Genomic DNA, 12651 nt, shown 5'->3' on the forward strand with positions numbered 1-12651 from the left:
AAGCTTTGACCCAAGTTTACCGACTTAGCAAGTTGCCTTTGACCCAGGGGACCTCACCCCGCCGCTTCGTGTGTTCCCTAAAACCGAAAACAGGTGAACAGGAGGAACTTAACATTTCAGGGGATATTATATGGTAAACTCCCTGCTCATGTCATCATTTAATCCTCACAATAGGCCGTGCAAGGTTGCTCAAGTCTGAAATCCCAGCACTCTGGGAGGTTGAGGCAGGCAGATCACTTGAAGTCACCAGTTCGAGATCAGCCTGGCCAACACGGTGAAACTGTGTCTCTACTAAAAATACAAAAAAATTAGCCGGGCGTGGTGGTGCGCGCCTATAATTCCAGCTACTGGAGAGCTGAGGCAGGAAAATCGCTTGAGCCCAGGAAACGGAGGGTGCAGTGAACCAAGATCGCGCCACTGCACTCCAACCTGGGCGACAGAGCCAGACTCCATCTCAAAAAAAAAGAAAAAAAAAAAAAAAAAAGGCGCAGAGAGGGTGGGCGTGCCAGGGCCCCCGGTAGCCCAGTCCTGCCGCACTCCACCAGTCGAGCACAGCCCGAAGGCCAGGGAACAAACACAGAAGGAGGCCGAGTGGGCCCGGAGCAGGGTCCTGCCGCGAAGGGCCTGGGCTCAACGTTAGAGCGCGGCGCGACCCTACTCTGGCTGCAACGAGACGGGTGAGTGAGGTGGTCGCCGGGGATCTCCCAGAATCCGAGCTCCTGACGCGGGCCGGCCAGGGGGCCTCCGGAAAACGGCGCGCACCCCGCCCTGCCCAATCCTTCCCCGAGCCGCCCTCTCCTCCCCCGCTGCGTAGCCTTCGGCTGCCCCCTGCCGCCGCGGGGCGGACCCTGCAAGCCCCGCTGTCCCCGCCTTCGCACCGCCCACCCCCGCCTCCGGATTGGCGGCTCCAGAAATCTCCAGGCCACCCGCTTTCCGCTACCGGATTGGCTGCGCCCGGGCGCTGAGGCCCGGCCCATTTCCCCGGGTCCTTTGATCACGCGCCTGACGGCTTTTCCGGGGCCGGGGAGCCAACCGAGGGCGTTCCTGTCGGGGCTGCAGCGGCGGGAGGTAAGGCATGGCCAGGCCGGCTGGGCTGCAGAGCGCCGGCACGGGTCCACGCCTCGGGGTGCCGGGCTTCCAGGATGTTCGGGCGCGGGGCGGCTCATCCGCGTCCCCCAACACCCCCCACCTCCGGCCTGAGCCTCCCAGCGCCGTGGGAACCACCTCCTGTCCGCTGTTGCTGGCCCGCATCCTAGCAGCGGCCTGACGCCCTCCCCACCCTGGCATGCCCCCTTGGCCTGGGACGATGAGCATACGACTGGGTAAGGGCAAGCTCGATGCCCCGTGCCCTACGGACACGGGGGTAGGTCGTTCATACCTTGCCCTCTGATAGAGACTCAAGCGAACCTGGGTCGCGGACCTTGGGCCATCAGCGTGCAAACCGCCCCAGGACGATCTCTTTGCTTCTGTCGATGGGGACTGACCCTCTCCACCTCTGCCTGTCAGCCCAGGCCAGGAGGGGAGGGACCTGGGCGGAGCCCTGGGTGGAGACAAGAGGAAGGTGACATCATCTTGAAGATACAATCCAGCTTTACCCACTCGTGTCCACCCTGGCACACGAAACCGATGGGGCAGAGGGTGTTCGGGCTGAGGTGACACCAGGGACAAGGGCATAGAACTCAGGCATGGAACCCATCGCTTGAAGTGGGATTGGACCAGGATGGAAGCCGGCTCCTTCAGATGCTCCCACCTCACCCCTGGCTGCAGTGCAGGTCCCTCCTTTAGACTTCATTTATCCATTTGCTCCACTGGAGCAGGCACTGGAAACTTGCACTTCTTTCCCCAGAAGTTGAGACTTGTAAATGTCTCGAGCTGGGCCCCGCCCTGATATAGGGATAGGAGTTGGGCAGGACTCAGCCCTGGATCCAGGCCTTCCCTTGATCCAACCCTTTCCTGACAGGATTTGCCAAGACTCACTGGAGGGTTACACCTAGTACATCTACCTGGAGGATCCCTCCTCCCAGGATTTGACCTGGGACCAGTTTTCATAGATCTCCAGCTCTGGGGGAGGGATCCAGAGTCTGGATGTCACCTGGGTGCAACTGATAACCTCCCTTCCTCCTCCCCAGGGAGCCCAGTGGAGGCACCCTCCCGAAGTGCCACTGCCCATGCTGACCAACCACCCAGCCCTCCGGCTGCTGATGTCATGAGTAACACCACTGTGCCCAATGCCCCCCAGGCCAACAGCGACTCCATGGTGGGCTATGTGTTGGGGCCCTTCTTCCTCATCACCCTGGTCGGGGTGGTGGTGGCTGTGGTAAGGAGCCCTCATATACACACACAGACACCCACAGCTTTGCTAAGGCAGGGGCTGGGTGGGCCTGGTCCAGTCTGCACAGAGTCCCCACTGTCCTGTTGAGGGAGTGAAGGGTGTGGAGGTGGGCCTCTCTCTCCTTGTGGGCCTTCCTGGGCTCAGCAGCCCCCACAGTGCTGTGCCTCTGTTGCAGGTGATGTATGTACAGAAGAAAAAGCGGTGAGTGTCCCTGTCTCCCCACCCGCCCTCTCCCCACACCCATTCTGAAATTCCTGCTCATAGGCTCTGAGATTTCTGTAAGATGTCCCTCAGCCATCCTGATACAAGCCTGAATTTTGTTTTCCTTGCCCCAGCCTGAGGTTACTCACTGGGGAAAGCCCCTTTGTAGAATCAGGGTTGTATTCTTGGAGCTATAGTGTGTCCCAAAAGGCACCCACTGGAAGTGCCCCTGCCTGGGAGAGGGAGGCGAGATGGGGCAGCCAGGTGTTTGATGAGGGTTGGGGGGCCTCCTAGGCTGAGTCCCCTCTCCTGCTCCCCAGGGTGGACCGGCTGCGCCATCACCTGCTCCCCATGTACAGCTATGATCCAGCCGAGGAACTACATGAGGCTGAGCAGGAGCTGCTCTCTGACATGGGAGACCCCAAGGTGAGCACTTGGGCACCAGGGGGAGAATGAGGCAGGGTAGGGGTTAGCCCTGTTCCCAGCCATACTCGTGCACACTGAAACCAGAGCTTGGTTCTGCTTACTTGGGCCGTAACTGAGTGCTACAGACTCCTGGGAACACAGCCTAGCCTCGTGGTGTGGTCTCCTCCCCGACAGGTGGTACATGGCTGGCAGAGTGGCTACCAGCACAAGCGGATGCCGCTGCTGGATGTCAAGACGTGACCTGACCCCCTTGCCCCACCCTTCAGAGCCTGCCGTCCTGGACTGCCTGGGGCCCTGCCGTCCCCCTGCTTCCCCTGCCATCACCTGGCTCCCCCTGCTGGGTGCTGGGTCTCCATTTCTCCCTCCACCCACCCTCAGCAGCGTCTGCTTCCCACGCCCTCACCATCACCTCACTGCCCCCAGGCCTTCTGCCCTTTGTGGGTGTCAAGCTCACTGCCCACCCACAGGCACTCGTGGGAGGTTTTCCTTCTGGGATGGGGGCGGCTGGGAGACACCTTCGCTTTCTCTAGCCCTCCTGGGCTTGGCTTGGGCATAAATCTCCAGGAGGGCTTTGGAGTTGTTTCCATGGTGATGGGGCCAGATGTATAGTATTCAGTATATATTTTGTAAATAAAACGTTTTCTGGCTAGGGGTTTTGTTGATTTCATCAAAAGAGGCTTAAAATGACCTTCCTGAGGTGATTCCAGTGCTATTTCCCCTCCCTTCCCACAGCCTGAAGGACGGGGGCCAGAACACAAGTGTCAACTACCCTATCTGCCCAGGCTTTAGGGGCACACACCACAGGAGACTCCAGTCCAGAAAAGGATTATTTTTTTTTATTCAAGTAACTGCAAATAGGAAACCAGAGGGGGAGCCCCAGGCTGGGACAAACACGGCTACCCCTCCCCAACAGAACAGGGGGAGGTGGCGGCCCCTACACCCTTTATGGTCGATTCGGGCCCCCTTGCTCACTCTGCTGCAGCATCCTAGGGGCAGGGCCCCACCTTCCCTGGGACTGGGGTAGTCGGTCACCCAGCCTGCCATGCCCCAGCCCCTCTTCCCCACAAAGAGTATCTTGGGGGAGGGGATCGTGGGCAGAACAGGAGGCAATGAGGATGAACATTTGGCGCTGGTAGCAGCAGCAATGACGGATGTCGAAGAATGGAACATTGAACAAAAAACAACACAACTGTCCAGAGGTAGTTTGTGAACAGAGGAAAAATGGAACCAGAACCTTGGGGGGCAGGGAGGAGCAGGAGGGGGGTTGGGAGAGGGCAGGGTGAGCTCCTTGTTACTGGTGCCCCATCTGAGGACGGGGCAATGGCTGAGTGGCGGAAGCAAAGTAGGGTTAGGGGAGCAGCCCCAGCCCACCTCAGGTGACGGCCACAGGGCTCACCTGGACAATAAGCGACTGCATCTCCATCACCACAACATGTACTCAGATCCCAGGCGGAGGGCAAGGGGGCTGCGGCCACAGTGAAGAGGGAGTAAGGACACACCCCTCCTGCCTTCCTGGAGCCGAAGGGGGCTGTCCAACTAGTGCAGGGACTAGGGAAGGTGGGGAAGGATGAAAAGTGTGAGCCCCATGTGGTGACAAAGACAGTTTGGCTGGGAGAATCCTGGGGCCAGCACCCCCTCCACTGGCCACACCTGCTGCTGCCAGGGCAGTGGAGTAGGGCGGGCCAGGATGAGATGGGGCTTGGGCCCCTTTTAAGGCCAGGGGAACCCTCCCAGGTCCCACTACAGGAAGCCAGAGGGAACAGTGAAGGAGCAGAGAGAGCGCCCCCAAACCAAAAGCCCAGAGAGCAATGTCCCCACCACCAAGGGAGTGGGGACGCAGCAGGTGCAGGGTGCGGCTAAGTGGGATGTTAGCCTTGTCCAGGAGGGCATGTGTGTATGCATGGGTGGGTGCGGGGAGCTGGGAACTGAGGCCAGGGGAAAACTGCTCCCCACTCAGCCCATGGGAGCCCTGCAGCGGCTGGTGTGCTGTGTAGTGTGGTGGTGAGGGCACAGGTGGAAGATGGGGGTGGCGGCCAGAGGCAGTGGTGATGGTGGGCCTGGGGAAGGGGCGGGGGCGGTGGGAGCGGAGCAAAGCTGTCCAGTCCCAGAAGGAAGCTGCTCCTCCAGTGAGGAGCAGGCGGCACGCATGGGTCACTGCTCCTCCTCCGAGGATTCCTGCGAGATGCCCTCCTCTTCCTCCTTCTCCTGCGAGGTGGGCAGTTGTTGGTGTGAGCTCTGGCCTGGCCCCCCTCTTCCACCCCCAGAGGCTGGCCCCCACCCGCTCCCTGCACTCCCTGGCTCTCCAGAAGAGGGATGAGTCAGGGCTGAGTGTGTGGGTGACTCAGCAACCTCCACGGCCCGGCTTCATTCATAAAAAGAATTTAAGAGGAAAAAACCCCACACACATGCTGCTGTCACCCAGAGCCAGAAGCCAAGCCCCCTTGGCCCCCAAGCCCATGGAGCACAGGAGGGCAGAGCTCGGGGCAGCACTGAGCTTCAGGACGTGACTGGCTCCCTAGGGGAGAAGAAGTGGGGAGGAGGTGGCTGGGGGAGGAAATGGGAAGGGGTGGCTAGAAGGTACATGAGCCCTCTGGTGGGTGCAGTGGAACCAGGTCCTTGGCCCACAGGGGCAGATGCTGCGCTGTGGTGCCCTGGCCCTCGGGAGTGGCCGAGGGCTGACCCCAGGCCGGGGTGGGGAGGAAGGGGAAGTGTGTGCCGCCGGGGCTCACTCACTGGGCGGGAATGTCGGGACACCACACGGGGCTACAGCCCCCGTGCCAGGCACAAACTCCAAAACAACTTGTTTCCTGTTACTCACTCTTGGGGCCTGGCCAGCAGCACCCCCTACCCCCCTCCACCCCAGCAGTGGCTCAGCTCGAGGAATGACAGCTTCAGGGATTTGAGGGGGCAGGCTGAGGGTAAGAGGGCCAGGAGCTGGAAGGCTGGGTGACCCTAACTGCAGTGGCCCCTAGAGGCAGCCTCCTGACTCAGCCCACAGAGCCTTTCCACCAGCTGTTTGAGGGCCCAGAAGTGGATGGTGCCCTTTAGTGCGGTGTGGTGGGTCACATCAGAACTCCAGCACCGACCCCTCCCAGGGCCCAGCTCCTTCACTGTCTCTTCTCCAGAGGATCATAGGAAGGACAAACCTTGCCCCTGTGGCTTCCTTTCCTCATCTCTAATTGAGGGGGACACAGGCTAGATGACTTCCCAGATTTCCCCCAGAAGTTCTGAGGATTCTGGGAGCAGGAGAGGGACCCCCCCCACACAACTAGGGCAGGGCAGGGGTATGTGGTCTGGTTTGTACCTGGGACCCCTCACTTCTCATGGGCACAGCCCAGGCCAGGCACCTTCCCCGCTCTGGACTTCTGTAAAATACGATGTCCCAGCAGGTCAGGGAGAGCCCTTCCATAGGGGGTGCATAGCATTAGGTACTGTGGACTCTTAACACCCTCACTCAAAGAGGCAAGCAGCAGTCTGCTTCTTCACCTACCAGTTTTTTGGGTCTGCCCCTTGGTTTCCTTCCTGGAGTTGTGGTGGTTTTCTAGAGGGTTAGAGAAAGTATCTCCTAAGTCCAAAATGCTCAATAGTGCTCACCCGATGCCCAATGGTGAGGGAGGGGCATACCTACCTGCCTGTTCAGGGCGGCCCAACACTCTCACCCAACAGGCCCACCCAAGTCCAGCTGGCGATGACTGGCCAGCCACATTTGCCCCCTCAACATACACACACGCCCCCTACTCCCATCTCCACCCATGACTCAGAGGATATGAGTCGTGTCTTAGAAAAAATAAAATAAAAAACAAAACAACTTTTCTGAAAGGCTGATGCCACTGTGAATCTGGCCTTTGCTGCCTGTCCCCACCCCTACTTCAAGCTCCAGGGGACCCCAAGAGGAGAAGGTAACAGTCTCAGCCCAGGGGCTGGCAGGGACCCTCCACTCTCCCCACTCCGCCTTTCTCTAGATCAGGAAAGCCGTGGGACTTCTGACCTCATCTCCGCATTGTCCTGGGCAGGACCAACCCCACAGAAGTGAGACCTTAGTCACTGCCCCACTCTCCCCAATTAGCAAAGACTCACTGCCGCCCCGTACCAGGGAAGGGGGTGCACAACTGGGATGACTGAGCCCCTTCCCAGACCTCCCCACAGCCGTGGCCATGGAGCCAACAAGGGGATCCTCTGCTGGTCATCCACCCAGGGCTGGTCCCATCTCAAGTCTCACCCGGGTCTTGGCAGCACCCTTGTTTTTGCTTCCCTTTGGTCGGCCCCGAGGTCTCTTAGGTGTTGGCACTTCGCTGGGCTCCTTCTGTAAAGACAGAGAGGATAGTCAGGGACAGTCACCACCTGTTTCCATCCCCTTAGAAGACACAGCCCTCTGCCTCCTTAACAAGGTTAAGTCAGCAAGAACCAAGAACCACCTCTGACCTAGGAATCCCTTCAGGATCCAAAGTTCCGGTTTAAGCATCTTTGCAAAGCGCCTCCCACCCCTCCCCTTGCCTCCCTGCGGATTTCTAAGACACAAAATGACAAGAGCCCAGAAGACCCCTAGGAAAAGCATTCTAGGGACAGAAAGATACTGTTAGGTGGCTCTGCCCAAATGTCAGTTCTGACACTGATCTTGGGCAGGATACGTAATGCTGGAGCCTCAGTTTCCTCATCTATAAATGGCAAAGACTTCCCTCGCAGGGTTGTCATGGAGATTAAATGGGTAATGTATGGTTATCTAGCACTGTGCCATGATCACTGCCCACCCTCTCAGATGACCTATGCTGGACACACACTCCCTGCCTGCACTTACAAACCTGAAGCCCATCCAGGCTGCCCCCAGAGAAGGGGAATTACAGCCGGACCCCAGAAATCCCTGCCATCATTCCCACTGAAATTTTAATAAGCCCTAAATAGAATAAAATGCTGCTGCATAATGCATAGAAGGTGCGTGGTGAAGGCGCGCCAGCTACTGTTTCCTAGGGGGCTGCCCATGGCCTGTCTATAACCAGGGTCCAGTAATCCAGCACCCCTCTTGACACCTCCCACTGACCATGGCTAACAGCTGGGGTAGGAGGGGAGGCTGACGGAGCTAGGCTAAGAGGACAAATGATCCCACCCCAGGCTCTAAAGGTGGCTGCCGAATTCCAACAAAGCAGACTCATCACAGCACGTGTCTCCCAAGGCCCAGGTCAGCACAGACCACTCTCCACCTTATGGACAGGGAAAACCTGCAGGTGAACAACCTACATCATGTTTAAAGGGCAGAAGTCAACCTCACTCCTCTTACCTCCTCCCCAGGGAAGGGAAGTAACGGCTTCACCAATAGCCACCCCTCACTTGGGTGACAGCTGCCTCTGTAAGAGGCCAATATGGGCCCCCCCCCCAAGCCCAAGTGGCCATGCTCCCTAGGGTGCCCCACAGTGCCAGGCTGGCAGCCTCATCCTTCTATGAGGACCTTGTGGGGAGAGCAGCACCAAGGTTCTGAGGGTCACTGACACAAACTCCCCAACATTTTGACTTCTTGGGCTTCAATTTCCATCTACAGTGCCAGGGGCAATGCCCATTCCAGAACTACTCATAACATGGCCTGTGTATGAACAGGTGCAGGCCCACGCAGGTACCTGTTTCTCACCTGGGATGAGGAAGTACAAGAATCAACCATAAGTACTCAGAAACTTTACAGCAAATTGACAAAAATCATTTTATGAGCACTGAATCTAATGATTAAAAACCCTGAGCTTCTATGTGTTTTTATTTTTGTTCATTCATCTTTTTTATTTTATTTTTTTTTTGAGACAGTCTCGCTCTGTCACCCAGGCTGGAGTGCAGTGGCGCAATCTCGGCTCACCGCAAGCTCCGCCTCCCGGGTTCACGCCATTCTCCTGCCTCAGCCTCCAGAGTAGCTGGGACTACAGGCGCCTGCCACCACGCCTGGCTAATTTTTTGTATTTTTAGTAGTGACGAGGTTTCACTGTGTCAGCCAGGATGGTCTCGATCTACCTAGTGATCCGCCTGCCTCTGCCTCCCAAAGTGCTGGAATTACAGGCGTGAGCCACCGCATCCGGCTGTTCATTCATCTTTACTACATTTTAAAATCACCGGTCCACAGTGGACTGGAAATTAAGAAAAAGGTGAGTGTTTTCAGTAAGCACTGGGTACGTGACCTCTGGGGTGCTTTAGGTTTGACTTTCTGCCACTGGCTTCAGAATTCATCTTGAATTCCTCGGCCCCCCGTTCTCTCCTGGTGGTCTCCAGAGATCTGAGCAGAGTTGCAAGTGGGGCAGGAGTACACACAGGTGGGAGGACACACCCACATGCTTACTGCACAGAATCATTCTGCACCCTCCATGCATGTTCTCGCCTGCTGAATGAAACTCCAGGTACCTCCCTAGCCCCAAAGGGTAAACCGAGTGAAGCAAAGGTTTGGACACCCACCTGACTCCCTACCAGCGCTGTCCCGGGACTCACCGGAGGCTGCTTGCGCGGCCTGCCCCGGCCCCGCTTCTCAGTGCCGTCCTTTTCCTGCTTGGAGGCCAAGGGCTGGCTGGACTTCGAGCTCGATTCGCTCATCTTCCCTTCTCTAAGGAGCAGGTAGAAGAGTGATGGCTGGGATGCTGGGAAACGGAAAAGTGCTTTTAGACAAACATCTCACTTCAGCCACTTTCTACCTCCTCATCACCCATACCTTCAAGGCACACTGCAGAAAACTGTGCTCCCAGGGGCCCCAAGGCCTCCTACTCTGCCCAGGATGGAGGGGTCTGCCCACCCCCAGATGCTGCCAAGGGCGGGGAAGGGCCGTTGGCCCTAATCAGCTCCTTATCTATCTCCTGTTAAGAAGGGCTCTTTGTTGCCCTGCCTTAACACCGCCCCAATGGAGCAGGGTGGGGGGGGGGGGGCCAGGAGGTACAGCCAGCCCAGACCTAGCTACATGGGTGAGGCCGCCCTGGGACAAAGGTGTGGGGAGGTGGGGTCTGACATATTGCCAGCATCCCCTCCTTCTGTAGCCAACTGCTGCCCTTTGTCTTTAAGAGAAAACCCAGTCTACGCAGTTCAGCGGGGACTAGGAAAAAAATGGAAAGAATGAGACCTTGCGATCTGGCAGCTACGGACATTGATCCCCTGCCCACCTACTGACAATATTGCCTATCTGGCAATGTCCAAGACTCAGGACCAAAAAGAGCCAATTGCATAGCTAGGGGGTGCCCACCCACCAGCTCTCTTCTCTGTTCTCACCCAGGGTAAATCCCTGGAGGATTCAAAGATTGGTATAATTGAGGGAGGGAGATGGTTGAAGCTACAGTGGGTGAGGTGGGGGAGGAAAGGGAGCCCAAAGCCAAAGGCCATCCTCCTCTTTCCCCTTACCCCTTCTCTGCCCAACTGGAGTCAGATGGGACTTTGTCAGATGGGCAGAGAATTCTCCAACTGAAATGCACCGTCTAACAGACCCTAGCTGGCCCCCTGGCAGGGCTCATCCTAAAAGCTTCTTGGTCATTTTCTAGCATCTTCCTTCTTCTTAAGGGTCTGTTGGGGTTTAATTAACCCCATCAATTTTTAGTTTTCCTAAAACTTCCCATTGGAAGGATGGCCTGCAACCAGTATTTTGAACACCCTGTACTACAGGCTTAGAAACAACAGTTCTCCACATCTTCATCCTAGTCCTTATCATCCGCAGGCTACAGATGGATGAGACGCCGGAGGCCTAGGCTACACATTTTTCCAGTAACCAATCCCTGCCTGCCTACGGTAATGGGTGGGCCCAAGCGGCTCCACTTCTGAAACCCTCTCAATCTGTAAGATCAAGGTAATTATAAGGTACCTGCCTGAACTACTCCTGACTGCTTCAAGGATCAAACTAGGTAATAGTTTAGAAAAACTTAAAATAATGGAAAGAAATCTTCACTCTAACCAAAATAAGAACTAGACCATTTGAAAATGATTTATGGGCCAGCTGAGGTGACTCATGCCTGTAATCCCAGCACTTTGGGATGCCAAGGCAGTAGGACTGCTTGAGGTCAGGAGTTCGAGACCAGCCTGGACAATACAGTGGGACCCCCGTGTCTAATTTAAAAGAAAAAAAAAAGTTTTTACCCCAATGAGAGGAAAAAAACATTTTTGCAAACTTGTGATTTCTGGAGGGCCCAGGACCTCCATTCTCAAGCATCGAGAGACCCTCCAGACAGCGGGACTTTGCTAATTATTCTATCTTATAATGTTTCAGACTTGGAGACCCTTTTAAACAAGGTGGTTGGTGATTTATCCTGCTCCATCATTAGTGGCTTGGCCTGCTATGCAATTACAGGCAATGATTAGAATCTTATATTACACCACAGGTCCCCCTTCAAACTAAACATCAAAATTAATCAACTAAACGAGTGCTGACCTCATATAAGGTCTGCCTGAGGCCCCCTCATCGAGGGGGTTCCAGTTGGGCGAAGCCAGTCCGGAATCCCAGAGAGCCTGGCCCGGCCTGCCTAGAGATCTTGGCGGGTCTCCCTGGAAGCTCTCATACCATCTGGTGCCTCCCCCACCTCTTGCTGCTGGGGACCCTTTAATCCCCCCAAGAACTAAACGAAGGCCCGAGGCCCTTTCAGTGAGGCCAAGAAACGCTCGTCTCTTCCACCTGTTTCGGAACATCAGAGGCCTGTCTTGTAGGAACTACATTTAGGGCCTAACCCCAATGCCTCACTCTGTAATAAGCCCGCTTGGGCCTCAAGCCTGTCTCCTCCACACGCTGTGCACGCAAAGCGTGCTCCTGGAATACTTAAGGACTCTGCAGCAAAGGCCCTAGGAAATTATCTCGGGGGTTCCCTTATTTTCTTCCCCGTCCCCCGTAAAATGGTAGCCCAGAGAAGTCTGATGAGTTGCCGAAGGTCACACAGCAAGTTAGCGAGCAGAAAAAAGTAGGTTCCCGGAGACCCTTTCAACCCGACACTTTGCCTACCCGCCTAGCGGCTAGGGCTAAGCCCCCGAGGCATCAGGCTCCAGACCCGGCCCCCAGGGTGACTCTGCAAGTGTCTGCGCCCGGCCGTTGCAGGCCGGCCGGCGGGACTAGGGGCCAGGGCGCGCGGGGGGAGGGGCGCAGGCCGCTCCTGCAGGCGCGGGAAAGCAGCGCACCCCGACCGCATGCACCGCCACGCGGGTGCACCCGGCCCCACTTCCTGCCAGAGGGGGCACCCAAGCCCGCCTTGGGGCAGGAAACCTGGCGCGCGCGGGAGCGGGGGAGAGGAAGAAAGCCCCCTCCCTCCGTCCCCTCCCCGCAAAATAAAGCCCCAGAAGAAAATAAAATAGAAACGGGGAGTCAAAGGGACTAGTTCCAACAGAGCCCAGCAAAGCAGCGAAACCAGTTTGTGGGGGCGGAGGACAGGCCCGGCCCCTGGGGCTGAAGAGGCGCAGGCCAGGCCAGAGGTGGGGTCGGGGTGAAGCCCCAAACCCAGGCCCGCGCTCCGGCCTCATCTGCGGAGGGGGTGCGAGAGAAAGGCCGAGAGAGCGTAGGGCCGAATTTCGGGGTTCCTCCCCATCCCCCTCACTTCCAGAACTTCCCTGGGCTGCGGGGGGCGCCCGACCCCCCACTCTCCCGCCGCGCCGCAGCCCGTGTCTCTCCTCGCCCCTCAACCGGGCCCGGGCTCGGGCTCCGGCTGGAGCGGCCGCCGCGCGAGGTGCGCCGGGCTCCTCCGGGCTCCGCCGGGTGCACAACTCGCGCTCGCCGC

The 12651-nt window shown here is 57.4% G+C and overlaps 2 protein-coding genes across 9 annotated transcripts in view; one reads left to right on the forward strand and one right to left on the reverse strand.

Annotated features, from left to right (window-relative positions):
* The first annotated feature begins 531 nt into the window (after positions 1-531).
* SMIM29 (small integral membrane protein 29) lies at positions 532-3611 on the forward strand. 5 transcript variants are annotated; one of them, XM_026448110.2, is made up of 5 exons: positions 532-677; positions 2130-2317; positions 2508-2533; positions 2854-2959; positions 3134-3610. In XM_026448110.2, the coding sequence occupies exons 2-5, from the start codon at positions 2207-2209 to the stop codon at positions 3197-3199; spliced, it is 309 nt and encodes a 102-aa protein (XP_026303895.1). In that variant the 5' UTR covers positions 532-677; positions 2130-2206; the 3' UTR covers positions 3200-3610. The 5 variants fall into 5 exon arrangements, with proteins under 5 accessions (XP_026303895.1, XP_023068323.2, XP_026303894.1 ...); XM_023212555.3 differs by having other exon boundaries at positions 581-1068; XM_026448109.2 differs by lacking the exon at positions 532-677 and adding an exon at positions 911-1322 and having other exon boundaries at positions 2130-2257; positions 3134-3611.
* A 162-nt stretch (positions 3612-3773) lies between these two features.
* HMGA1 (high mobility group AT-hook 1) overlaps positions 3774-12651 on the reverse strand; it is a 14777-nt gene continuing 5899 nt past the window's right edge. For 2 of the 4 annotated variants that reach the window (XM_023212550.3, XM_023212551.3), the window contains 4 exons: positions 9380-9558; positions 7179-7262; positions 6450-6500; positions 3774-5164 (listed from right to left, as the gene is read on the reverse strand). In XM_023212550.3, coding sequence (XP_023068318.1) covers positions 5111-5164; positions 6450-6500; positions 7179-7262; positions 9380-9514 — 324 coding nt within the window. In that variant the 5' untranslated portion in view covers positions 9515-9558 and the 3' untranslated portion in view covers positions 3774-5110. The remainder of the gene's footprint in view (positions 5165-6449; positions 6501-7178; positions 7263-9379; positions 9559-12651) is intronic. The other 2 variants (XM_023212553.3, XM_023212554.3) reach the window with 1 other exon arrangement.

The sequence above is a fragment of the Piliocolobus tephrosceles genome, chromosome 5 (genome assembly GCF_002776525.5).
Source record: "Piliocolobus tephrosceles isolate RC106 chromosome 5, ASM277652v3, whole genome shotgun sequence".
NCBI lineage: Eukaryota > Metazoa > Chordata > Mammalia > Primates > Cercopithecidae > Piliocolobus > Piliocolobus tephrosceles.